Source organism: Patella vulgata, chromosome 3, assembly GCF_932274485.2.
Source record: "Patella vulgata chromosome 3, xgPatVulg1.2, whole genome shotgun sequence".
In the NCBI taxonomy this organism is placed as follows: Eukaryota; Metazoa; Mollusca; class Gastropoda; family Patellidae; genus Patella; species Patella vulgata.
The window spans coordinates 66,911,254-66,937,326 of NC_065881.2; the positions used below are offsets into that span (position 1 = coordinate 66,911,254).

General features: G+C 34.0%; 1 protein-coding gene across 6 annotated transcripts; it reads right to left on the reverse strand.

The window, feature by feature from the left end:
* Window positions 1–407: 407 nt before the first annotated feature.
* Window positions 408–25,268, reverse strand: LOC126816062 (uncharacterized). 6 transcript variants are annotated; one of them, XR_007678210.2, is made up of 5 exons: window positions 24,937–25,264; window positions 22,403–23,078; window positions 21,614–21,829; window positions 5,459–6,075; window positions 408–1,538 (listed from the first exon to the last, which is right to left on the reverse strand). XR_007678210.2 is itself a non-coding variant. In XM_050542222.2 (5 exons), exons 2-4 carry the CDS (start codon window positions 23,010–23,012, stop codon window positions 5,861–5,863), a joined length of 1,041 nt encoding a protein of 346 aa, XP_050398179.1. In that variant the 5' UTR covers window positions 23,013–23,078; window positions 24,937–25,264; the 3' UTR covers window positions 408–1,538; window positions 5,836–5,860. The 6 variants fall into 6 exon arrangements, 5 of the variants coding, with proteins under 5 accessions (XP_050398179.1, XP_050398176.1, XP_050398177.1 ...); XM_050542222.2 differs by having other exon boundaries at window positions 5,836–6,075; XM_050542219.2 differs by lacking the exon at window positions 5,459–6,075 and having other exon boundaries at window positions 409–1,538.
* Between the last annotated feature and the right edge of the window lie 805 nt (window positions 25,269–26,073).

The window sequence follows — 26,073 nt, forward strand, 5'->3', positions numbered from 1 at the left end:
GATGAAACTTAAAATGTATGTTTATAAACCAAAGATCTTGGTTGCTTGCGATATTGGGGTATATCGGAACATAACTTCCTGGATTATGGCCTCTAATTGTAGAAAAAATCATGGTTTTAACTTGTGGACACTCAAACATGTCCTCTAGAAAGGAGACTTTGAAATGGGTTTGTCCGACTGGTTTTCACACGAGCTAGCATAATCAAACTTGAATGTAGATGTATGTTGTTTATCAGGTAAATGCCTTGACTGTGATTGATGGTGAGAATTTCATTTCTATGTGTCATTTATATATTTTGGGATTGAGATGGGAGACATCAACCTCGCTCACTGTTGGATTGGCAAGATTATTGAGCAAGAACCCATAACTCATATCAATCACTTTTTTTCTTAAATTTAATATTATGAATTAGTATACCAACTTCAAGGCAAAATATCTCACCCATTTCTAAAATAAATACATATACTGTATAACAATTTAAGGTCTTTGAATACAGAATTGCATTAATGCATATTTGTGTCTTGATTTATTGACCCACATATTTCATTTGGACAGAAACAGAGTCAGTAATAAGCAATGCTAAACCAGATCATGATCAGCTGACAAAATTTGAAAGTAACTTGCTTTGTTTCTGTCATAACCAGATAATTACTTAGAATGGACAATATTGGTAAACTTTTGTGACAAAGCCACTGGTAGGAGAATGATATTTCCCCATAATTATTATATGCAGATTAATAAAAAAATACATTCAAACTATGGATTTCCATACCCTTAAAAGAAGGTCATTATGAATTGTCCTAGGCTGTTTTGATCAACCAAAGTTTTTGTTCAAAGGATAATCCCCAGTTTTCACCAAGTTTCTGAAAAAATTCTGTTTAAAGTATAACGCAAATATTCATCCATTTGCAAAGGTTAGATAAAACGGTTTACACAAGTTATGTAATATTGTCGAGGGCACACTTCCAGTTCTCACTGAGTGACTTTAATAAGTGTCACTATTTGGTAATTTTTATAAGCTTTACCAAAGGGTAATTCAAATGAAGTAGGCCTATTAACCTGAAACTTGTATATAACTCACTGGAAAACAACAGAAACACAAAAGTTGTCATTCAACCAGATTCAACATACAAATAAGTTATAGACCAGTTTATCCAGGCACAAGGTGATTGTTGGTCAACAGGAGGTTGAAAAATATAACAGAAAGTTTCTAGGGACTAGAATAAAGGGTTCTAAGAGCCTTTTACACAAAGTTATCTAGTTTTATCCACTGACATATATCTGGAATTTCTCCTTTAATTTCTGTTACGCTATTTTTGAAATGCTTTTCTCCACATGTATATTGTGCTGGCTGGTATATTTAGTTTTTCAGCAACCTTTTGAATACCATCTGATTTTGCCATTTCAACTGCTCTCTGTTTTTCCTCTTTAGAATATGTTGAACGCTGTCTTAGTGGACCAAACAATGCAGAAAGCTGTTCATTGACATCTTTTTCCTTTAGGCCTGCATTGATTTCATTATGATGTATTGACATAGCTGTAAATAAATTAAAATTAATTAAAACACAATATTTAAAGGGACAGTTTGTGTTTTGTGACAAATATGAACCAGGTTTTTTTTGGTTTTTTTTGGGGGGGGGGGCAATCACAATAAATATAATTATCCACATAATGTGAGTGTGAAAGAAAATTACATTTTTATCTCAAATAGAAAACATATACTATGGCACTTGTGTTTTTATGAATATTTTTACGTAATGGAGGACTATTTTACAAAGACGTTTGGAACTGCATGTGATCTAAAATATTTCAGATGTGGTCTTTTCACAAACCAGTTTTAAGTGAATGAACTTGAAAAATAAAATATATAAGAATGTATAACCATGTAGATACTCAGTGCCACTCAAAAGTGCCATTTTTGGATTAACCAGTAGGAATATTTTCTGATAAATACAAGATAAATCAAGTTCTTTGCATGCTTTAGTTACAAGCACAATGAAAATAACATTCACTATGGTACTACAATTAATATTAAAAACATATTTTATTCATTTTTTCACAAAAATAGTATGATTAATTACTGGTAGTTCTCTTATTGTATCCTAGCTGGGCATGTGTGTGTAGATGGTTTACTGCTTGTCTATTGTAGAAAACAATCAGAAATAACATCACAAATAAAATAGAAATATGTATTCTACCTCAATTTTAGTTTTAGCAATCCTCTGACTATAAAAAAGAAAACACAACTGAACAGGATGTTCTTTGTCAATTTTTTTATAAACATTTTTCTGTCCCATATGTATATTGTGGTTGCCCCCGTCCGTAGGTCTGGCTTCCACAACTGCTTGTGGACGCTCTAGAGGCTAAAGTTAATATCCAATTGACTTTAAATTCATACACAGTGTTTAAGGTTCAATTTTATTTCAATAATTCGCTTGCGCGTAGAGGTCTTTAGCAGGGGGAGGAAACAGGAGGACCTGGATAAAACCTACGAGGTTGGACAGACGACCTTACGTAAAACCGGGGATTTGAAATCACAACTCCCATAATATCATGAGATAAAGAATCATATTGATTTCCGATAATTACTGCCAGAGTTATGGCCCTTGATCACTTTGAAATATCTTGTGTACGCTCTAGAGGCTAAAGTTAATATCTGATTGATTTTTAAGTTCATACACAGTGTTTTTAAAAGGTCATGAGATGAAGAATTCTATTGATTTTCAACAATTTCCGATAATTACTGCCAGAGTTATGGCCCTTGATCACTTTGAAAAATCTTGTGAACACTCTAGAGGCTAAAGTTAATATCCAATTGACTTTAAATTTATACGCAGGGTTTAAGGTCATGAGACGAAGAAGCCTTTTGATTTTCAATGATTTTCGATAATTACTGCCAGAGTTATGGCCCTTGATCACTTTGAAAAAGCTTGTGGCTCTGGAGGCTAAAGTTAATATCCGATTGACTTTAAATTTATACACAGTGTTTAAATGAAATGAAATGAAATGGGGTTTAACGTCCTACTGTTTTGCTCCAAACTGGGCTAATGAAGACGGGCATATGCCATACAGTGTGCTATGAGGGAAATTTTGCCCGGACAGCGGCACTACAGCCTACTCTTATATCGAATTCCAACTGCCAAGGGGTCTTTTATGTGCACGCCAATGTGTACACGGGACCTCGGTTTTTCGTCCCATCCGAACGACTAGACAGCTTTCCTTGTCAGCCCCTCCGTCCTGCATCACTGACAAGGGAGAACCACGCCGGAAAAATACACAAGTGTTTAAGTTCATAGACGAAATGAAATGAAATGGGGTTTAACGTGCTACTGTTTTGCTCCGAACTGGGCTAATGAAGACGGGTATACGCCATACAGTGTGCTATGAGGGAAATTTTGCCCGGACAGCGGCACTACGGCCTACTCTTATATCGAATTCCAACTGTCAAGGGATCTTTTACGTGCACGCCAATGTGTACACGGGACCTCGGTTTTCTGTCTCATCCTAATGACTAGACAGCTGTCCTTGTCAGCCCCTCCGTCCTGCATCACTGACAAGGGGAAACCATGCCGGAAAATCTGGGTGAACTTTCTCGGCCAATGCAGGGATCGAACACCCGACCTCCAGGCTAGCGAGCCAGCATCTTACCCACTTAGCCACCGTAATCCCAAGTTCATAGACGAAGAAGCCAATTGATTTTCAACGATTTCTTATAATTACTGCCAGATTTATGGTCCTTGTCCATTTTGAAAAATCTGATGGATGCTCTCGAGACCAAAGTTCTCATCCGATTGATTTTAAATTTATACACAGTGTTGACGAAGGCACTATATATTTTCAAGGATTTCCAACAATTACTGCCCTTGATTACTTTGAAAAATCTTGCGGATGCTCTACAGGCTAAAGTAATCATTCAATTTACTTTATAGATTGATACACAACTGTTATGGTCTTGAGACAAACCAATTGGATTTTCAATGATTTTTGGTAACTTGACACTGGATCCCGGGTTTTATTTAATTTTGTATATTTAGCACTAATTTCTTCCATATTCATTCAATATCAAATCTTTGTTTAAAAATATGTAAAAATCTTTTAAAATTATCTAATTTCTACTTGTGTTCGGTTTAAAGCTTACCATTCAATTTTGATAATGAGTGTCCAATTTCTCGATCACTGTTAAAAAATAAACAACCCAATTGATTATTGATGTATAATGATTAACTTTTGAACAGTGGTCACGAAATTAAATACTTGTAAATTGGACACTCATTATCAAATGAAATGAAATGAAATGAAATGGGGTTTAACGTCCTACTGTTCTGCTCCTAACCTGGGCTAATGAAGACGGGCATACGCCATACAGTGTGCTATGAGGGAAATTTTGCCCGGGCAGCGGCACTATCGCCTACTCTTATATCAAATTCCAACTGCCAGGGGATCTTTTACGTGCATTCCAATATATACACGGGACCTCGGTTTTTCGTCTCATCCGAAGGACTAGACAGCTGTCCTTGTCAGGCCCTCCGTCCTGCATCACTGACAAGGGGGAACCACGCCGGAAAATCTGGATGAACTTTCTCGGCCAATGCAGGGATCGAACACCCGACCTCCAGGCTAGCGAGCCAGCGCCTTACCCACTTAGCCACGTGATCCCCTCTCAATATCAAAATTAATCAGTTGGTAATGTACAAATTTGATGATTTTGGGTGATTTTAAATGATTTGGTATTAAACGAATGTGAAAGAAATTAGTGCTAGATACACAAGATTAAATGATACCCAGGTTACAGTGTGAACAGCTAAATCCTTGATACTAAATGTTTTGTATACTAAATGTTAGCATGGGGCAGAACTAGAAGCCGAACAAATTCTAATGATTTTCTGATAATTTCATAATGAGTTGTTACTCTTTATCAGATTTTAATGTATTATAAATGTTTTCATTACTGACACAAGAAAGAATATGCAACAACTCTTGTTGACTGCCGTGGGTGTATGTTTGTTGCCTGGAAACCTATCTTTGTTTGCGATTGTTACATTTTATATAATAAAGCTTGTCGATTTTGCAATGCCTGCTAAAAGACTTGCAGATTGGGAACTGAAAAGCTCTCGCTACCATATTTCAAAAATAGATAATGCAAGAAGAAGATATTGAAAAGTGTATTCAAATTACTTTATTTTGTTGAGTGAAGATATCAATGGTTGTAATTTTGACAAGATGTGTGCATTGATCATAACCACCATACTGGTCATTTGAGTCGTAGCCTCGCTTCTCCATTTTTAAATTAAATCATTAAATGGCCAAACCGTTCTAACCGACTTAAAATCAGACTATCAGAGTCATCCGATGGCATCGAGAGTTGATTATAGTCTTGTCATGTTAATAAATGTCTAATAATTTATATAACATTTAAGGCCCAAACAAAGACCTGCAATAGGCAGATGTTGCACTAACATAATTCCTGTTAAACAAAAGCTCGCATAAATCTAATTTCCAGTCTTCTGGGCTCTGGGAAAAGGAGAATAATCCCACTTCATTTATTTCAAGCACAGATTCAGGAATTAAAAGAACAATACCATTCAGAGGGTGTATATTCATAAAACTATTTTTTAAAAAACACTTATTGTGATCTTCATCTTCCTGGCTGACATTCCATTATGACAAAAATTCTTTTCATCAAAACACATTCCAAATAATCCAAACCACATAACAAAATATTGTGCACTTCATAAACCTGAATCAATTCCTTCCCTTGGCACTGAAAATTGAGGTAGCAGGGGATGTTATTTAAATATGCAACTCTTGTATCCAGATGACTAACAATTGTTTACCTTTTATACATCATAATGTATGAGTCTATGATTTTGATAGACTGCACTTTAAGCGATGGCGTAACAGTTGAGTTCTCCAATGAAAAGTCTGACCACACTCACATCTACACTTCGGATCAAAATGTTTGCCATTGATATGATCTTTCAAACACTGTTTGTTACCCAAACTAATGCCACATATCGGACATATAAAAGTTTTGTTTGCCGTTGTCACAGACAGAAAATCTCCCATATAATTATCTGAAACAAATATAACAATATTCTTTTATTAAATTCTATTCAAATTAATGAATATATTTGATTATTAGTTTTAAAAGTACTTTAAACTTTTTGAAATACCATCATAGAATAGAACTCTCACTCCAACGATACAAGAACAATGCCACACACAAGTCTCTATTTTTGATTTACCAGTTGATTCTCAATCTTTTAAAATCTTAATGTGCAATTAAGAAATATCATTTAAATTATTTCTAAGCTTCAATATCTACAATAAACAGTCATTTGCCACACACAAGTCCCTATTTTTGATTTACCAGTGGTTGATTCTCAATCTTTTAAAATCTTAATGTGCAAATTAAGAAATATCATTTATATTATTTCAACTTTTATTGAATAAGAAACAAATTTATACTGCATCCCAATTTCTAAGCTTCAATATCTACAATAAACAGTCATTTGTCTTGGAGTTGTTTTATGGTGAATAACTCAGTATGACTCTTTAACTGTATGTGTACTTGATTTTCAGTATTTTAGAAAAGTTTAATATTTATTCATATGTATACATTTAAAGATATGGATTGTGATCTTGGTTAAAATGATCCTCATGTTTAATTGCTGGAAATTTACACGGCTTTACTTTTCAATCAAGATCAAAGACTGGTATATTTTGACAGGTCCTGGGAGTATGACATGTTTGGGGGGCCCCTAAAGAAGTTAATGTTCTCACATAGTTTGGGGGACCTTTTTAGTCTTGAATTTACGTCATGTTTTTATACCTAATTGGAATTATATCTGTATGGTTTGATGGGTTGCCGTCCCTGGTGGTTTTGTAGTTGTACTCAGGATAATACTCCAGAAAGAACCATTTACATTCAGTTTTTCAAAAATTCTTTGGTTCCATTACTCCCAATTAAAAGTTCAAATTTCAATATATTTGGACAAAAAAATAACAATATTTTTTACAATTTTATTGATACAAGTAATGGCAGGAGGGGCATTAGGAAGGTTTACACTATAAAACTAGATGGGTTGCAGAAAAATCACCAAAATTAATATAAAACATTTTGGGCCACATTTGGCTCACCATTTTAAAATTAGTACCCATTGACTCCCCCACTGTTTTTTTTTTGTTTTTTTTTCTTTAATTATAAAATCATATATTTTCACAAATCTATTAAGTATGCCTACATTTGATTCTTTACACACTAGTTTTTTGTTTATTGTAACACATACATTAAGGTAACCATTGACCACTGCCTATTCTGAAGAAGAATTCTGAGATAACTGTCAATGAAGTTCTTCTGCTGTTTAGTTAGGAAAAGTGAATGCTCTGCAGTAAGGTTGTTTCATCAAACCTTATTTCCTCATTAGGTTACAAGTTTATAATAGTTTTAAACAGGCATTAGCAATGTAAAGATCTCCGCACATCAGCAAAAAAAAAAGAATTTTTAATTCACATTGATTTGGCCATATAGTTCCGCTGAGGGTGTTCAAAGTTAATAGAATGTATGCAAGATCTGATATATATATATAAAACATATTCTAAGTTTCATTATGAATCAGACACATTATAGTGTTTTCATTTTCTTTTTTGTTGACAGTAATAATGCCTCTTTAAAGTTAAAATGACAAGAAGCAATAATAGATCCTTTGCCTACTGTAAGCAATCTAAAATTACTAACAAAAATATCTACAAAGTCAAAATAGTCCATCCCCAAAAAGTTTTTTTCCTCTTGCCTACACAAAGTATTCCTTTCAATCACTTTCTTGATAAAAAAACAAATGGAAGACAAAACAATTACCGGTAAATTACCCAAAACATTCTCAATATCTTAACACAATGGTAGGAAAATTATATTCTTTTGATTATCTTTGTATATAACTTATAAGGCCATGTTAGGCAGGTACCCTATCACCACGTGGTCCTTTAAGTGTATTACATAGGTCTACATTTGACTGTCAGTGCAATCAAGTATTTGATTGTGCTAGCAATATTTCACATTTCACTTTATGTCTTGTGAGTTGTTTACGCCATTGAAATGCCTTGCCACAAACACAGACACAAGTAGGTTGTACATGTTTACCAACAACATGATCTCGTAGGTAACGTTTACACGTAAACTTTGCTTCACACATATCACACTTATAATATCCTGCTGAGGCTTCATATAAACTAGCTGTCCACAAATCTGAAAGTAAATTTTGAACACTTGAATTTTATCTCTAATATATATTTATTTAAGTTCATATTATTTATTTGAATTTAGAAAAATGTATGGCCGGCAAAGTATCGTAGTATCGTCATCTTCAAAAATAGATTTCTACAGAATTGGATATAATTATCATTGTGCTATATAACAAATACATGATTTGACTAAAATGTGTCATCAAATGACTTTTATTTCAACCTTTAGCCCTTACTTGCCATTCCAGCCCAAAAATATGTGTATTCTATATTCAAAGCCTCTGATCATCATTTGTAGGATTTTAATTACCCTGCAAACTATGATATTCTGAAAGTTGAATCCCCAACAGAAGTATCAATCCAAAATGGTTCAATTCTCTTCAGTATTTACAAGTCAGTGTTGGTTAATATCTTTTGATCAGTCTCTTTTTATTCCAATTCATTTTCCAGTGCTAATTACTTTTGTAATCTTCCATTACTCATTATTTGACCATTACTTCAAAACATGTAATGATTACATGCCATTACCGTTACCCATTACATCAGGCCCGGCAGGATGATTATCTGCTGTTAATATTTTGGGTATATTTTCTTAATTAAATGTTAATTACTCAAATCTTAGTACAATTTAGAGTGCAAAGCCGGAAAAAATTAAATAATGTCTGAAAAATGCATGGTTAGGATCTGTAGAGACTCTCTACAAGAAGGTTTAAAATTACTAAAGCGGTTGAATAAAAACAATTAGAGGTACATTGTATTTCATTTTTCTATTTTGCCTTTCCTTGTTTAAACAATTAACCAGGCACTGTGAAATGTGTGCAGCATGATTATCCTGAGAATGAGAAAAATAACTAATTCACTACAGTTCTTCTTCTCATATCATTTTGTCTCCTTAATCTAGCCATTGTAATCATTGTATGCAATAATCACTAAGAAGTCAATGTTTAAAGCATATGAGGTTCCAGCATGTATATTGTAGAATGACCAACTTGTATTGTCATTGGTTGAAATATCCCATGTTTAAAGGAGCTAAGTCGCTCATATTTGGGATCTAGAAATTGACACAAATGGGTCGCAACACATATAATAATGTAATATGAGTATTATGAGTGTATATAAACTGGTATATAATCGTTTCTGTTTTTACTGTAATTTCTAATCAGTTATATTCGGCGAAATACGCCTGAAGTCTCGATCAAATTTCAATCTCTAGGGTCTTGTTATTCCAGTCTACACCGATAGTATTTATTGCGCATGCTCTCCAGATAAGAATATGACGTTACCGTTTGACATGACTTGTCGAATATGCCTAGCCTCGTTCTTCGAGTCCCTTGTTACAAATGACGCTGAAACGCATTATGGTACACGATTCGTGTACCAATGGTGAAATGTTTATTTTGTCTTAAATATTGGATATCAGAAGCCCATCTTTTCCCAGTAAGATCACAACATCAATGTTGATTTAAATTGACAAATAATTTGTGTTTTCAATGTCAAAGACTTTGGATGATACTGAGTTAGAGACTGAGCTACTTTAAGTCTGCTAGTTAAAAACATTTATTTTCAACCAATCACAGCATGTTCTATGAAAATGTCAAAGACATATTCAGTATGAATGTTATGACTGCCTCGCCTCTGATATAATACCCTTTAGCCATTTTTGACTATCCGAAAATATATGGCCTCATTTTGGTAAGACTTTCCAATCCTTTGAGGATTTGCCCGTAAAAAAAATGTTGATGGTTATTCATTTTCCATAAAATTTTCAACAGTTAATGGCTAATTCTAATTAGAATTTCCTTTACCATCAGAAATGACATCCTGAAGGAGAGAGAGAAAGAGAAATGGGGTTTAACGTCCACTTGACACAAACTAGGTCATTTTGGGACTAACATATGGTTAAATTTTATTTCCATAATTCGCTTGCGCTTAGGGGTCTTTAGCAGTGGGAGGAAACCGGAGGACCCAGAGAAAACCCACGAGGTTGGGCAGGCGACCCTACTCCTATTCAAGTACAACCGGGGAATCGAAACCCGCCAAATGACTCGATTCTGAACTGGTTTCTTTTGAAGATAATCAGATGTTAACAAAGCTTGACATAAAGTTAATTCTGTCAAAAACTTCTATCTTTAACATAACAGCTTTTAATGGAAAATAAATTTCTTGCAAAGATGTTTATTAGCACATAGCAACGGATGAATTAATCACACTACCTGTTACATGTATAAAGTAATATGGTTACAACTTTACAAGTCAGCCAATTATCGTATATTTACCTGGTGCAAATAATCTATCAACAATTCTTTCTCACAGACTATACTTAATTTATACATCAGAAAACAGTAAATTCACCCATGGAATCCAAGTAGTTTTTCTGAGATTTGTAACAATTATTCAGCCTCATGTTGCCATGTAAAGCTGAATGGTTTAAAACCGAAAGGAAATCTATGCAAACATCTAGACATTAATTAAATGAAGTACCATCACAATATAAAAGAACCAAATTACAATACAACATTCGTGAAATTTTTCATAATCCTAAAATTTCATGTTTATTACCAATTATAGATACATTTCCTTAATGGTCGGGTTCTTAAATACATAACCACTGATTGATAAACATAAAACTATATTTGCAGGTAAATATCTTAGAAGTTATGAATGTAAAACCTTATTCAATTTCAAGTTTAAGCACACTGTTTGTGGTTGACATTAAATGAATACTTCCTTATGTTATTTATCGCTATCACTCCCAGTCCTAGGCCTCTATTTATTCAGTAGCTTCTACTTCTAAAATAGTGGTCCAGATCACTCTACTTCTGAAATCCTTGTCGTGAACACCTTCCACCCAGAAGCTTCTGCTTCTGAAATCATGGTTTGGATACTCCTCCTTCTAACCAGTAGCTTCTGAAATCCTAAGGTCGTACAACTCCTGTCACTCCGGGATGGATTAACCTTGCTGGGGAGGGAGGGAACCCAGGATTTGATTTGGTGCATTCTGAGGTATATTCTGAGCAAGTAACACAAATTTAATGAAATAGAAATATTGAACATGTTTTTGTATTAGAACACAATATTGAACATGTTTTTGTATTAGAACATGAGTTTCAAACTTAATCAAGGTACGATCCCAGTCAGTCTTTTTTAAAGACAAACAGTTACTTATGTATATAGATGTCTACAGGGGAGATCAAACCATGTCTACAGGGGAGTTTATTGAAGTTAAAATTACCCATGGAGCCCTTTATGGTGTCAAAGAGGCCCTATCAAATGTAATAGCTACAATTTAAATAGGACCCTCGATTGTGGATTAAATAAGGGCCAGAGAATGGCGTTTATATTTTCATATCTAAATTACAATCTCTCGGTCATCCAATTGAACCTTTGATCTTGTACTCAACGAAAATGTGGTACTGCTGCCACTAGGGCAACTGCAGGAAATCAGTGATAGTTGAAACGTACATATTTTTAATGACAAGAAAAGCATTTGAAGAACAGATTTTATAACAATATTGCTGCTAAGTAGGAGTATTGATTGGATGACAAGCAAACATGATGTGATTAGAACATATAGTCGATATTATGGTAAGTTTGGACTACTGCAATATCTAATATTATTAAACAACCAGAAAATGAGAGTTGTAAAACACAAACAAACAATTTCATTTCATTTCCTGCCTTGTATGTATTCTAGTTCTAGTAGAATAATTCATAATTCTACACCAAGCCTCCATTCTTGACTGTGCAAACAGGGCAGCAATCAAACCAAAAACTTGCAAACCATTGATGTCATATCTGGACAAACCAATCTATACTTGTCCCAGTGAAGCATCAATAAAAGTTGTGATCTCAACATTGGCATTTTTCACAAAAGATTAATTATTTGTAATAAATTTACCGGTAAACATTTTGTTGATTACTGATGTAATGTCATCTTGTATTTTTTTTTAACTTTAGACCAAGTTTTCATTTCATAGGATAAAACTTTCAGTACATATCATTATCTCTGACCATGAAGGATTTAAAAGACTGTTGGTTTTATTAAAATAAAATTAATGTTCAAAAGGCATAGGAAAGTATGGGAAGCTTTTCAGTTCAAAGGGTAATGGCACCGGTGAAACTAGGCATAGCTGAATTGCAGTTCTGGTTAGATTTTGTGATTGACATTCTATGGGATATCATTGTCTAGTAGATCTTTTCATATTCACTTTACCACCAATATATTCACCAGAAACTTAAAACAAAATAGCAATCAACCACAAATATTGGGTAATCAATAACAACAAAATTTAATACAGGAAACTGAAAAATGTGACTAGTTAGTTTCAAAAAATACTGTCATGTGTATTTAGTTCTTTTCTGGTTATATCTTCTATGAATTAATCGAGTTCCTAAAATGTTCCAAATCTGATCTTTATAATCAGATAGTCCTTCATTTGGTGGAGCACATATTATACTAAAAAACTCATCTTTGACCTCTTGAGGAACAGAATTTAATTTTGGTGTTGTTCTCCAAATTCCCACAGAATCAGCAGCATTACGTAAGATTAAAGAGAACATACTTTGAGCTGCTTTTGATGTGGCCAAAATCAAATCTTCAGCTGTGTAATGTATTTGCATTAAACTACTCACTGCATCTGTAAGAATTGAAATGAGTTTATTTTAAATAATAATCAAGACTAAGAAATGGGCGGTTTGATTACCAACGTTTAAATTTTACAAAAAGTTATTGCCCATGTCACCATTACCTTAAAATGCTCTACAATAGTTTGCAAGCCTTTTTAAAAATCTTTTTGAAATATCTTGGCTGGTCATAAAGAGGAATCCTAATGAAATTCATAGTCAACAATCAATTTCATGCATAGTTATTGCCCTGGACCCTAAGTCAACAGCAACGCTCAAAATGATGCCGATGGGCATGTATTTATTGCCTGTCAACACTATGTTTTATGAAAACAATTAAAACTTGATATGCTGTTTTTGATATTCCCTCTTTTACTACTTGAATACTAATGTCCACTGAGAAGTTTAATGTTTAAAGAGGCAGATCAGCATATACTCTAAGTAGTAGTACAGTGTTTAGTCTAATGAACTTATTTATTTTGTGGTTGTAGCATTACAAACTCTTATCAAAAGAGTAAACAACATGTACCTTGTGTACTATCTTACAGACAAATTATTATTTACTCACTAAAATTAAGTGCAATTGCAGAAAGAGTGTTGGTTGCCCTGCTGCCTAACCTTGGAATGTATTGGGAAAAATAATGACTGTCATAATCAGAATTTTCACCAAAAATGTACGAGAGCCTATTAAACATTCACAGGTTGCAGTAATAATATAATCTTTAGGTGCCGAATATAATTCATACTTTTTCTAATGTCTAATCATGTAGGCCTTCTACTAGCTAGTAGTTTAGTTCTGAATACAAACACAAATAAAAAAAATACAATTCAAAGTAAATTAATTCAATATGTCTTTACTTAAGTACAGTTCTTATTGCATACACGTAAAAAAAAAAAATACAAACACAACATATTCTGAATACACTCTAAAATAACAACTTGAATAATTTCTGTCCTAATATTGTTCTATAAATGAAATGAAATTAAATGAAATATGGTTGAAAATCTATTGTTCTTTAAAGCGGCATTATGGAAGATTACTTCACTCCGAGGAGAAATCCTTATTTTAAAAACACTGCAGAATTGATTCAAATCTGTTGAAAATCGGACCCATCAGATGGCATTAGGGGTTGATTATGGTCGTGTCATGTTAATAAAATGTCTAATTAATAGTTTACATAACATTTAAGGCCCAAAGAACAACCTGCAATAGGCAGATTTAACTCTTGTATAATGCCAGTTTAAGTTAATATTCTTTAATTTTGTTAGACACATCACAATTACAAATCAACAATTCACTATATTATACATGTATCCTGTGTGTGTTGATGTCAAGTGATCTGCAACAACTGTTGAAACCATCACTTGATCAGTTTTGATTTTGATTTTGTATATCAATGTAAGATACTGTTTGCTTTGACTGTCTATATTCACAATAATCCAACATTCAACATGTATTTACTTTTAAGTTTTAAACCTCAGTTCCTATTGCATACACATAACTTTGAAGAAAAACACCATCAGTGATCAGTTTAGATTTTGATTATTTTTGTATGTCAGTGTCAGAAGCCGACTGCTTTGACAGTCTATATTCCTCTAAAATCTTGTCTTTTTGATATAAAATTCTACAGGCTGTAGGTTGACTGATACCAAACTGTTTAGCTAAGATACATTGTGATGGTTTATTTGATGACTCAGCAGTCTGAATTAATTGTACTTTTTCAGCCAGTGTCAAACGACGACTTGGGATTGATACTGATGTTTTAAATCTGCGATTAGAAAAATAGCTCTTGATTTTGTCCTTCTGATTTAAGTAATCTACTACAGTATATTCATCCATCTGAAATCTCTCTGCTAAATCTTTAAGTGTTGGTTTAGGTGATGTCCCTGCAGCTTCTAACATATTCAATACTTGATAAGCACTTGATGAATATGGATATGCATAGACCTCTGAAATTCAAATGAAGACTGATTGATGTTTGGGTAGGCACTGAAAACTTCTATGTTCAATTAATAAATGTCAATTTTACATTATGAAGAAACTAACTACAGCTACAAGAAAAGGGGGTGCATTAAAGATCAAGTACCTAAGTGGACATAACTGCCCTCTTGTGGGTATTATGTATCAATATGAGAAAATGTCCACATTTGCTTTTTCAAAGTGCCTTTCTGGGCCCAAGCAACTATAATATACACACATTTGTACAAATACATGTAGTTAAAAACCAATATTTATGACAAACAAACCTCCCAAATACATGTAGTTAAAAACCAATATTTATGACAAACCAACTTCCAAAATTATGATAGGGTAAGTCCATATTCATCATACTCATTCATACATGATATACATTAAATAAAATATTCTCATGGCACAAAGCAAATGAAGCCTTATGAAGGATGGCAAAAAAAAACAACAAAAAAACACCAGCATTTAAACTCAATAACTTATCATTTAATTAGTATATATTCTAAAGATTACAATGACAAATATAATAAAAAGAGTTATTTTCTTTGCAAGTTGAAATACCTGATTTATTACCAAATTGTTTTGGATGAAAAGGAGTTTTATTCAACCCAAACCCTGAGTTAAGACCGACGTCCGATAATAAAATTCACACTTTGTTCTTTTAAGATAATACTGACACAAAATATTTGGGTCTTTCATAATACATCATGTGTTGTGATACAAAGTTACAAACAAAACAATTTGAGCCCTGTAAAAGAAATCTGATGGTCTAGTGTAAGCATACTCTGCCTCATGCAAGCCACCCATCACTACTCACAGATAAATAATTTCTGAACTTAATTTCTGAAGATAAGCATGAGTCACAAACCCAGAGTTTTAAATACGAACTGCAACAAACATTAATGTTACCTTTGTAAGAAGTGATATCATCCCTATTCCTTGGTTCCAGTTTTATCTCTAGAATTTGATGTCATATAAACTTGTAAAAATGAACTAACAACATCATTTTCCAAATGTATTACTGAGTGCAAGGACTTTCATGTGCATATTAATATATTAATTCTATATAATTGCATAAAAAAGTAAGACCTTTCTAACCATGTACTATAATTTGTCAAATACCGGTAATCCAGAAATAATATCAAGTTTTATAAATTATATTGACCTTCATGACGACAGATCAGTTTCTTTATAACACAATTTTAACCATTCACCATGAATAAACCATATTCTGTACAAAAGAGTACACAGTACTGCAAGCTGTTGTTCTTAACAATTCTAAAGTTATCTCTTTAAAAACAAGATGCCTGACGGTCTTAATCCATGTTCCTGAAGCAACGTCCTCGAGTTTTAGAACATCTAGACGTTGCTAGACTGGTCTGCAATTCACGAACTTATAGCTACGATACCTCCTTTTAATGCAGACGCGTGAACAAGGTTATGACATAAACACACTCAAATCAAACATGTTGACCTCCACAGAAATCTTGACACTGAACGAACCTTGAACTTTGCAACTCGATTATATCACAGGTAGACATTTTTTAGCAGGAAAGCCGGAGACATGGTATTCGCGATGATCGAGGAATCTGATAGGCTCCCCAGCTGGGTCAGTAGCCAATCAAAATTAGTGCTGAAATATGCCGGGTATTACAAGAAGAGCTTGATAAGATGTTAAAGCAAGATCAAGCCTTCTGTTGAAGATAGTCTTAATTGCCAAACGCTATAATGGTACTGAAGGGCTTTAACTAGTAAATATGTTATAGAGCACATCAAGTGAGAAAATAATATTATATGTACATATAGCCAGTAGTTACTATATACACATTACGGCAAGTTCACACCAATTTGATTAAAATTATTCGACATACTACTGTTTGAGTATTGGACACTAAAACATTATTAAATTTTTCAATTACAGCCTTAATCCAGTTGGCTGGTGACGTCACAGGAACCACACATAGAATATAGACTATTATGATCGTGTCACTGTCTATACACACCGCCAGTTGACTAGTGTTTATTGATGGCTCAATTAACATATTGACCGACCTAATAATTATCGCATTATAATTATCTACATAAAGCAGCTATAAATCACTATACGTCAAAGCATTTTCAAGAGCTGCCTTTCTTAACTTGCATTGTTATAGATTACATACTTGTGACTGGAATATTTTAGAGTGAATTTTAAAATGCTGCATCATCATAAAAAGGCATAGCCAACTTCCACGTTTTATCATTGGTGTGTGTGACCTTTAACAGGTATTTCGAGCCCAAATCAACCATTTTACTAGTTTCATATTAAGCAGCGCTGTAGACAATGAATTCCATGCGACAGCGAGATTGCATGAAAGTGCCACTGCAAATAGTGAATTTCTGTAGGGAGTCTTAAAAGACGTAGTTTCAATACGGAAAAAAGTTAAAGGTGTTAATAGGAAGCGATTCGTATGGATATATGTGCCTATATTTACAGAATATTTTGTTGTCGGTGAATGGAAAATGTTTAAAATATTGTGTAATGACAAATTGGCTGTCCAACGTGGCAATTCTTACGAAATAAAATGGTTACAGATAAACATTATTGTGTGACGGCACAGAACTCAAGTACATCCAACAGTCATGGTTGTGTCAGCATCTTCATGTTCATCCTTAGTAAAAGTACTGGGCAGTAGATAAGTATCGCGACACATTTTGAACGTTATAATTACTGTCCATTGATTTGGGGTGTTATATACATGTACTATTACTATATTATGATATGACTAGTTTCCACATGTTGTCGGCTGACTTCAAGGAGATTAAAATGTCCGACAACAGATAAACCATGAGGCAATCAGGTAGATCAAGTAGACACATGCAGCATTTTTTTTTGACATACGAGTCAATGGTTGGGCCAATGGTGTGGGAGTAGCCTGATAACTTATTTTATTTGTATTGCCTAAAACAAATTCTACATGATGTAGGATCTAAAATTAAAATAAATTACAAATCAAATTATCCCGTAGTTAATTGTTTTAATTAATTAGGGGATTAACGAATCAGTCAGGCATTAATAAGTACACATCATGGTGTGTAAAGGTAATTAAGGAATAACCATTCTTTATATGCATTCGGTCACTGTGACGTCACTGGCGTCTCAGCGGATTAAGAGTGTTTCGATAAGTAGCAAAGTCGTTTTTACGAGAGGTCTATACTTGCCACTTTGAGTGAAGATGGCTCAATTAATATTATTCAGATTGGTGTTATCTTGCATAATTTGTAAATAGTAACCACTGGGTATACATACATATAATATTGTTTTCTCACTTGATGTGCTCTTTAAGAATATGAATGCCTTCACATTAAAATGTTTTAATCATTGATATCTCCTTCAATAAATGTAAGATAAGTACCTAATGATTTAAATTTCTGTATGTTATTGATATAAAATCATATTCTCATTTCATCAGTTACTCAAAAATTTAGTTAATAATGCAGAAAACAACCTAACTAAATCCTAAAAGTTATATAAAGTATAGTCTTGAACACCCAGACTTTGTACCAATGTTCTAATTTTGATAAAATAGTTTCTCAAACGGATACAACCATATAATGGCAATGGGACAAAAAGTACTCCTCAACACTGGAAACACAGCATTTTAAAAATCTACTTATTCAATTAATAAAAAATATTTATTTGGACTATTTGAATTTGAACATGCAGAAAAAAAGAATACCATATCAAACACTTGCTATAGCAGTCTTGGTCAGCTAACAACTCTAAAACCAATGTTCTCAGATCCTATATTCATTGGGAAAGTGTTGATAATATATTCCAGATGAGATCTTATAATAGCATTTTGTATAATTTTTCAATGAGTTACATAGAAAGAATGCCATTCCTGGAATGGGCTGGGTGACTGAGAGTATTATATATTCTTGGGCCGCAGGTCATAAAAGCTGTCCATGACAGTAGTCATAAAATCTTTGTGATGGTAAATAATGGTCATATTGCATGGATTTTTTCTCTGATGGCATGTTTTATTTATTATTTGATAATTGTTTCATTGTATTGCCTCAATTATGATTAGGCCAGTTTTAAATTTTATTGCAGACTGTTCTACCTATGTATTTATTGTCTACAAGATAAATTGTAAACAGTGGGCTGGGGATGGGATTAGGGGTATGAGGCACTAAACTATGGTATAAAGCACTACTATAAAAATGAAGAAAACATAGGTTTGTTTTTTGGTATTACACATAACATAATTCAATGAACTACATTGCAGACTGTGGAGACAGTAAAAATTTTAGATTTTTAGTTTACCTCCTTTAGATGGTTTCTGAAGGGATACATACATAATATCTGGGAACTGGGGGTTGGATAAATGTTGCCAAAAAAACCACTGTGGAGTGCTTGCATTCTATCTGATGTTTCAAAATTTGTTTACTTTTACATTGCAGTTCTTTTAATTTTCATTTATAATGAAATAAAAAACCAGCATTTAGAATCTTTGCCTGGAGTTTTGTCTAGTCATTTGTTAGCATATCAAGGCACTTGCACAGACGATGAAGGTTTAGTGTACCATACCAGAAGGAAATTTTAACAATTGGAGAATTCTTGGTTTCTACCACTCATTTGGTAAGTCCTGGTGTGTTTTTAAGGTGCATTTTCTTCATGCAAAACAGCACTTACAACCCTTGCTTATATTTTTGTCCATTCATTTTACCAGGTAATCAAGGACTGCTGTCAAGTCGTCCCCATTGTAAATTCACCCCCGTCCTTGTTCATAAAAACTTTAATATACTGTAAATTGATCACACTTAAACATTGTAAGCTTCCTTACTTTCCATGCAGTTTTACTTTATGAGGTTTTCATCAAGTCGAGGAGAGAAATAAGATCACAGTACTATTATATAGACTATGACATTTATGTAACTGGAGATGACAGTGTGAAATGTACATTTATTATGATCCGTAAAAATTTCTAAACATGATATAATTACATTTGTATTGTGTTTTGTACAGGATTTAGAAAGAGATATACTGCAGTCTATTTGGGTTGAATGTGGAAAGATATCAAGCTATTTCTTATTTGAAATATATATATCACATACATCAATAATACTTAAAAGCATAAGCTCATTAAAGATACACCATCATGATTAAATGACATCAAACATACCCTAGTATAACACTGACTCTATTTGTCAGTGAAATCAATCTGATTAAAATATGGGTGCAAAATCTGTTTTGCTTTCTTATACTTTTGATGGCCTCCACTCAATATACATTGTAGATCTATGAGAGAGGTCATGTCGGGGGTGACATACCAGAAGTTCAACTTTGACTACGTATATTCAAAATTTTGTTTTAATTTTCTTTGTATAGCTTTAGTGAATATCAAGCAGAATGTGGTTTAAGCCTGGCGAACACTATGCGATAACTTAAGTGACGATTTTGGCGACAAATATCGACACAATATAAATGGAGTGAGCACACTACACGTCGACTTTGGCAAACACGAAAAAATAACCTGTCATGTGACACCTCTAAATGCATTTTAGTCATCATCGCGTTGAATACTTCAATTAATATTGTTTTTGTACATGTGAGCAGGCGGTGGCTTAGCCCTCTTAGTACAACGCAGTGTGTTTATAGTAGGCCTATTCTAAGTAACAAGCTCAATTTGGGCGACTCTTGTTACATGTATAGATAACAGGCTACGTGAGGATGAGTCCAGAAATATTCCAGAGTATCCTAAATATAATTAGCCCTCTCATTACCAAACAAACAACCAAGATGAGACAACCAATAAGCTCAGAAGAGCAACAGACTGTCATCCTCCGTTTTCTCGCTACAGGTATGAATCCTAGAACTATATTATTATTGAGTATATTGTTATATAGACAGAATAATACCATATGTATTTGACAGTTCACACATTTAATAAGTGCCAGAATTGCAAACTTAATTTCAATTAAAGTCAGTTGGGCCTAAATCAGATTGCAACAGAAAAAAAAATTCTGAGAAACCTTGTGTGTGGTTATATCACATGAGAAGAATAACCAAAAATGATTGGTTTAATGGGTGAATTTATTTTCTTGGTTGTCGCTTAACTTGTCGGCGAGGTGAGCACATTACACGATTTGTTGCCGACGAAGTGGGCGATCATATCAAACATGTCTGATATCAGCGACCTTCGCAGTGATAGTTGCTGCGACAAAAAATTGCTAGAGACCGAGTTTTTCATTTTTCATCGTCGGCGACTGAAATCGCCTATGTCGTCGTGTAGTGTACGCCAGGTTTCATCTAAAAACTAATCTATATCATACAAATGAATTGAAATTTAAACTACAAAAGAACAGAATGAAATAGAATCTATATTTCAATTAGATTGGTGTTGAACAAAATACTGCAAAATAATTTGGATTTTCTAAAATGCTGTAGCGTAAAATGTTATTTTGATTTGTTTTGAATTAACAGAGAAAAACATTTCTAAAAGTTTCTTCCAAATTATTTAATTATATTTATGCATTGTTTTTGAGTTTGTAAGTAATCACTTGTCGTGTGGTGTAACTTTTGAATAGGTGATGATTCCTAGCAAAATCACAAAATTGCGAAAACAATTTTAGTTTGCCAATTCTAACTGAGCTATAATTTGTGCACTAAAGTGTATTTTGCGACAGTTTATGTCATCAATAATTTCATCTATATGTTTTTACTTTGAATTTGATTTAATTTGATTTTTCTAGGAACCAGCTTCCTAATAATACTGATGGTATACAATACTTACCAGATGATTGGGATAAATCAGGATTATGTAAGTTGAAATTAGAGGCTGAGGTAGATGCTTGTGAGTAGTGTGATAATGACTCGTGACCCGATTGTGATAATTCATTAGGAATAAGTGCCACTGGATGAATCCCAAATGCCTTTTCTTTGATATTAGCAAAAAATTCATCATCATTTAACTGACCAGTATCTGTAATATTTGCCCTGCTTTCATTTTCTGAAACATAATAACATCTACATGTACATGGTGCTTACATATTTATATATTTAATTTGTTCTGCTCTTTATATTTACATCCTTTTAATCTGGGTCATGTCTGTTCAATACCAACACTATAAGTCAAGCACCATCCCCCCCCCCCCCCCCCCCGCCTCCATTCTGAATAATGTAGACTGTACTTTAACTGTACATTTCAATTTAAATGACAGCACATGTCTGATACCCTGACGGCATTAACCGACTTTGCTGTACATGTACCGTTGACAGCCACTTCATTCATTATACATAAGCACCCCCTCCCCCCTCCATTCTAAATAATGTAGGCTGTACTTTTAAAGGCATTAACTGTACATTTCAATTTAAATGACAGCACATGTCTGATACCCTGGCGGCATTAACCGACTTTGCTGTACATGTACCATTGACAGCCACTTCATTCATTATACATAAGCTTTTATATTTAATAATTATTAATCCCTGTGAACAAAAGTCAGGTAATGCAGGTGGAGTTATTAAACATGGCATTATGAAGATACAAAAGTCAAGTTTTAATGACGGAAAACAAACTTACCTGAACTATTATGACTCTTTCCAGGAGATTCAAAATAACAATTGAGATTTTCTGTTACATCATCCGGTGGTTCACTTTTTATTTTAGTCAAGTCTATATGATCTGGTTCTTCTGTTTTTAACTTTGGTGGTATTTGTGTGGTATTTCTATTAAATGTATGTTTTATTCGTGGTTTGAAAGATTTATTTACATCCTGACTGCTGAGTGATACATTTAGTCTTTGACTTTTAGATGGTGGTTCATCATTAGTAAATGAATTGGAGAAATGAATCAATGACTTATTTGCATCACGTTTGCTGCTACCACCATTAGATGTGTCTCTGGGCGATGATATAGTGTCCTGATTTGGTTTATGTATATCGCTATCGGTGTCATTAGTTTTATTTTGATTACAGGAATGATAACTATTACTAACAAATACGGTAGATGAGGCATCATTTTTACACACTTTCTCATCAACAATGTAATTAAATTTTTTGGCCTTGTCAACTTTTAGGTAGAGATGTCCAACTACTTCTATGTCATCATCAAATTCAACATTACTGTGGCAGAGCACTTGGAGATTTCTCACCAGAGAATTAATGAAATTTTCAGCCGCACTGCTATTCATCTTAATAACAATCCCATATAACTTACTATTTTCTCCTTATGTAAATCAAGCTTACTCGTACAAATTCTGAAATATAAAATAACAACTAAAGCAATGGGAAGATTTGTCAGGAACAATCCCTCTTGCACCAGTCATTTTGTATAGTGGGACAGATTTATCTTTTTTTCTATGTTTATATAGATATTACTACAGTAATTCATGTCCGACACAAATTCAAAATTTCAGGTACTAGTTGAGTAGTGCCTGGCATTGCAACCAGTACAACTAATACCATTCATCATCTCCAGGCAATAGATGTACTGTATCACTAATTATCCTTAGAAATTATATCAGAGCATCGTCAAGGCCTGCTATATAATGCTTTTATTACTGGTACTTTACTACAGCACATCAAATGACCTTGAAAAGACTTCTGATAAGCTTATTCATGTAAATATCAGAGCAATTTCAGAATCTGTCCACCATATTTTCCTAACACTGTTTCTTGTTATTGGCAGTGAAGTGTAACGTAATGTAATACTAATACAGCCCTACTGTCAGTGCCACACACACGCACACACACACACTATATCAGAGTTTGCCACAACTAAACTGTTGCCGAGTAGATGACTACTATTTGGCTAGTTACATTCTTATCATGGCACCAGTATGAGATCTAAACCCCAACAATTGACTCAATGATCTTTTGATCTAAAGTGCACACCTTAGACAACTCACCACTTCCCTAACAAGTTAGTAACAACACAAGTACAGAATGTGAATGAAAGGTTTGGGAACCTTGTAAAACAGACTAGTTAAACATTAGATTTTTTTGGGCTTTATTATTTATTGGACGGGCCTACGGTTTAATACATGTAAGTGCAGAAGCACTGCACCACAATGTCATTTGCGTGTGAAATGTCACTGAAGCCATGTTCAAATTTGATTAAAAAAACCCACAATTTTTGGCTGTGTGGTGCACCCTATTTATGGTCGGAAAATAGGTTGATTAGGTTGTCCTTTTTCAGGTGAGCTTTAGGTTGGGTGGTATATTTATTACTACTTATTTACCATCTTCAGAGGGGTTGGGTGGCCAGATGGATAGCGTTAGCTACAATATTGTACCCACGTCCTGTCTCATCCGCGGCTACAATTGATACACTATTCACGGCTTTGCGCAAGTAAAGTTAAGCTCAGTTGCAAACTTTCAACACATATCATCACAGTTTGCATGGAAATAAGTAATTATGTTACAAATAGTGAAGAGTGGAACACTGAAATTCTAGTTCGGTGGCCATTTTAAAATGTACAGAAATTTTGCATGCCATAGCAGTTGGGTTTAATCAAATCATATAATTATGCAGTAAGGTTTCACCTTTATTTTAATGGGAATTGGTTTATTATATGTTAAGCTATGTGCTGTACATGTACAGTTTGGGGTCAGTGTAATTTGAAATTAAGTGAGTTATACCGTTATAAGCCAGTAACATTTTTGTGGTCAAATGACTACAAAACTTGCTCAAAGGAAGGCCCTAGGACGATCCACTACTGTGGCTGGAGCAAGACGGAAGAGATCAGTAGTGGAACCATTTCTAGGATAGTGTGTGTGTGCGTGTTCGATCATATAAGGTCTGCCACTGAGTCAAGGGGCCTATTTTTAATTCCCCGCTTTTACATGACAAGGAGTAGGGTTGCCTGTCCAACCTCATGGATTTTCTCTGGGTCCTCCAATTTCCACCCACTGCTAAAGATCCCTATGCGCAAGCGAATCATTGAAAAAAAAAAAATGACCTTGTTTCAATAGTAGTTTGTGTCGAGTGGACAATAAACCCCACCCCCCTCTAAGTCTAGGCCTACTCTAAGTCTCTCTCTCGGTTATTTTCATTCATCATGATAACGTTCCATGCATGACTTGGATCTTGTGAAATTAGAGAAAACGACTTACGTTACTCTTCTTTGTACGTTATCTCTCCCTGGATTCAGTAATATTATTCTTATTTTCTTAACAAAATGAATGTATAGTCTCTACTATCTGTGACTATAATTTTATTGTTCTTTTTTTCAAGTTTATCGTCGACTTCCGGTTCGTGGAGGTGTTTGTAATTGTCTCTTGCCTCAATAAATTGCTTATAATAAATTAATTTCTTTAGACAAGTAATACTTTCCTGCTGTACGTAATATTTAACCCCAATTCTCTTATATTGTCTACCTGTATTGTATATTGTAAATAGAAGAACAGAGGCAATGCAAAAAAGAGAAAAAAAATCATCGTAAAGGAGACTGTCCCGAGAAAGTTCGTGCCGAAGAATTTCAATAGAAGACGTTTCGCATCACATTGCTTTGAGTGGATCACTTACACTCAACCTTTCCTATAACGGTTAACTGCCTATCTGCATAGCCGTAAGGGTCCGGTTAACTTAGTTTGAGGGGAGGGGAATAATAAAATTAAATGCCCCAAATTTCACTTCCCATAAAACAAATAACGGTATGACTTTTCACCACCGCAGACCACCGAGAAGCTATTTATCACACAACCGACGACACAATGACAATCTTGATACATATTTTATATCTTTAAATCGCTAATAATTATTTGGGACCTAGAAATGGGTTACAGCGCATATAATAATGTAATATGAATGCATAAACTGATTTACATTCAATCGTTTCCGTTTTTACCCTTAATTTTAAATCAGTTATGTTCGGCGAAATACGCCAGACAGAAGTCTCAATCGAATGTCAATCTCTAGCGTCTGGTTATCCAAGTCTACACCGATAGTATTTATTGCGCATGTTCTCCAGATAAGAATACGCCGTCACCGTTTGACATGACTTGTTGGTTAGAGCTAAATGATAAGGCCAGCTCAATTTTTCGTCATATAGGTCGCGAGATGAAACAGGGCTAGCGCTAATCCCAACGGCACATCATGGAACACATGAAAAAATAGCGGCACACCTGGCTAAATATATATGAAAAATATTTGAATTTTGCAAAATAAAAACATGGAAACTAGTCAGACAGAATACAACAGTAGACGGGGACTAGTCATAGACACATAGAATGACTCAAACTAAATAAATG

Excerpts from the sequence above, each read along its gene's own strand:
- LOC126816062 (XM_050542217.2), bottom strand. The coding sequence starts at position 23,012 with ATGAATAGCAGTGCGGCTGAAAATTTCATTAATTCTCTGGTGAGAAAT. Across the intron at positions 21,830-22,402 it reads AAAGAGTCATAATAGTTCAG|AAAATGAAAGCAGGGCAAAT; the intron begins GTAAGTTTGTTT and ends ATTATGTTTCAG. Across the intron at positions 14,816-21,613 it reads TGATTTATCCCAATCATCTG|AGGTCTATGCATATCCATAT; the intron begins GTAAGTATTGTA and ends TTTGAATTTCAG.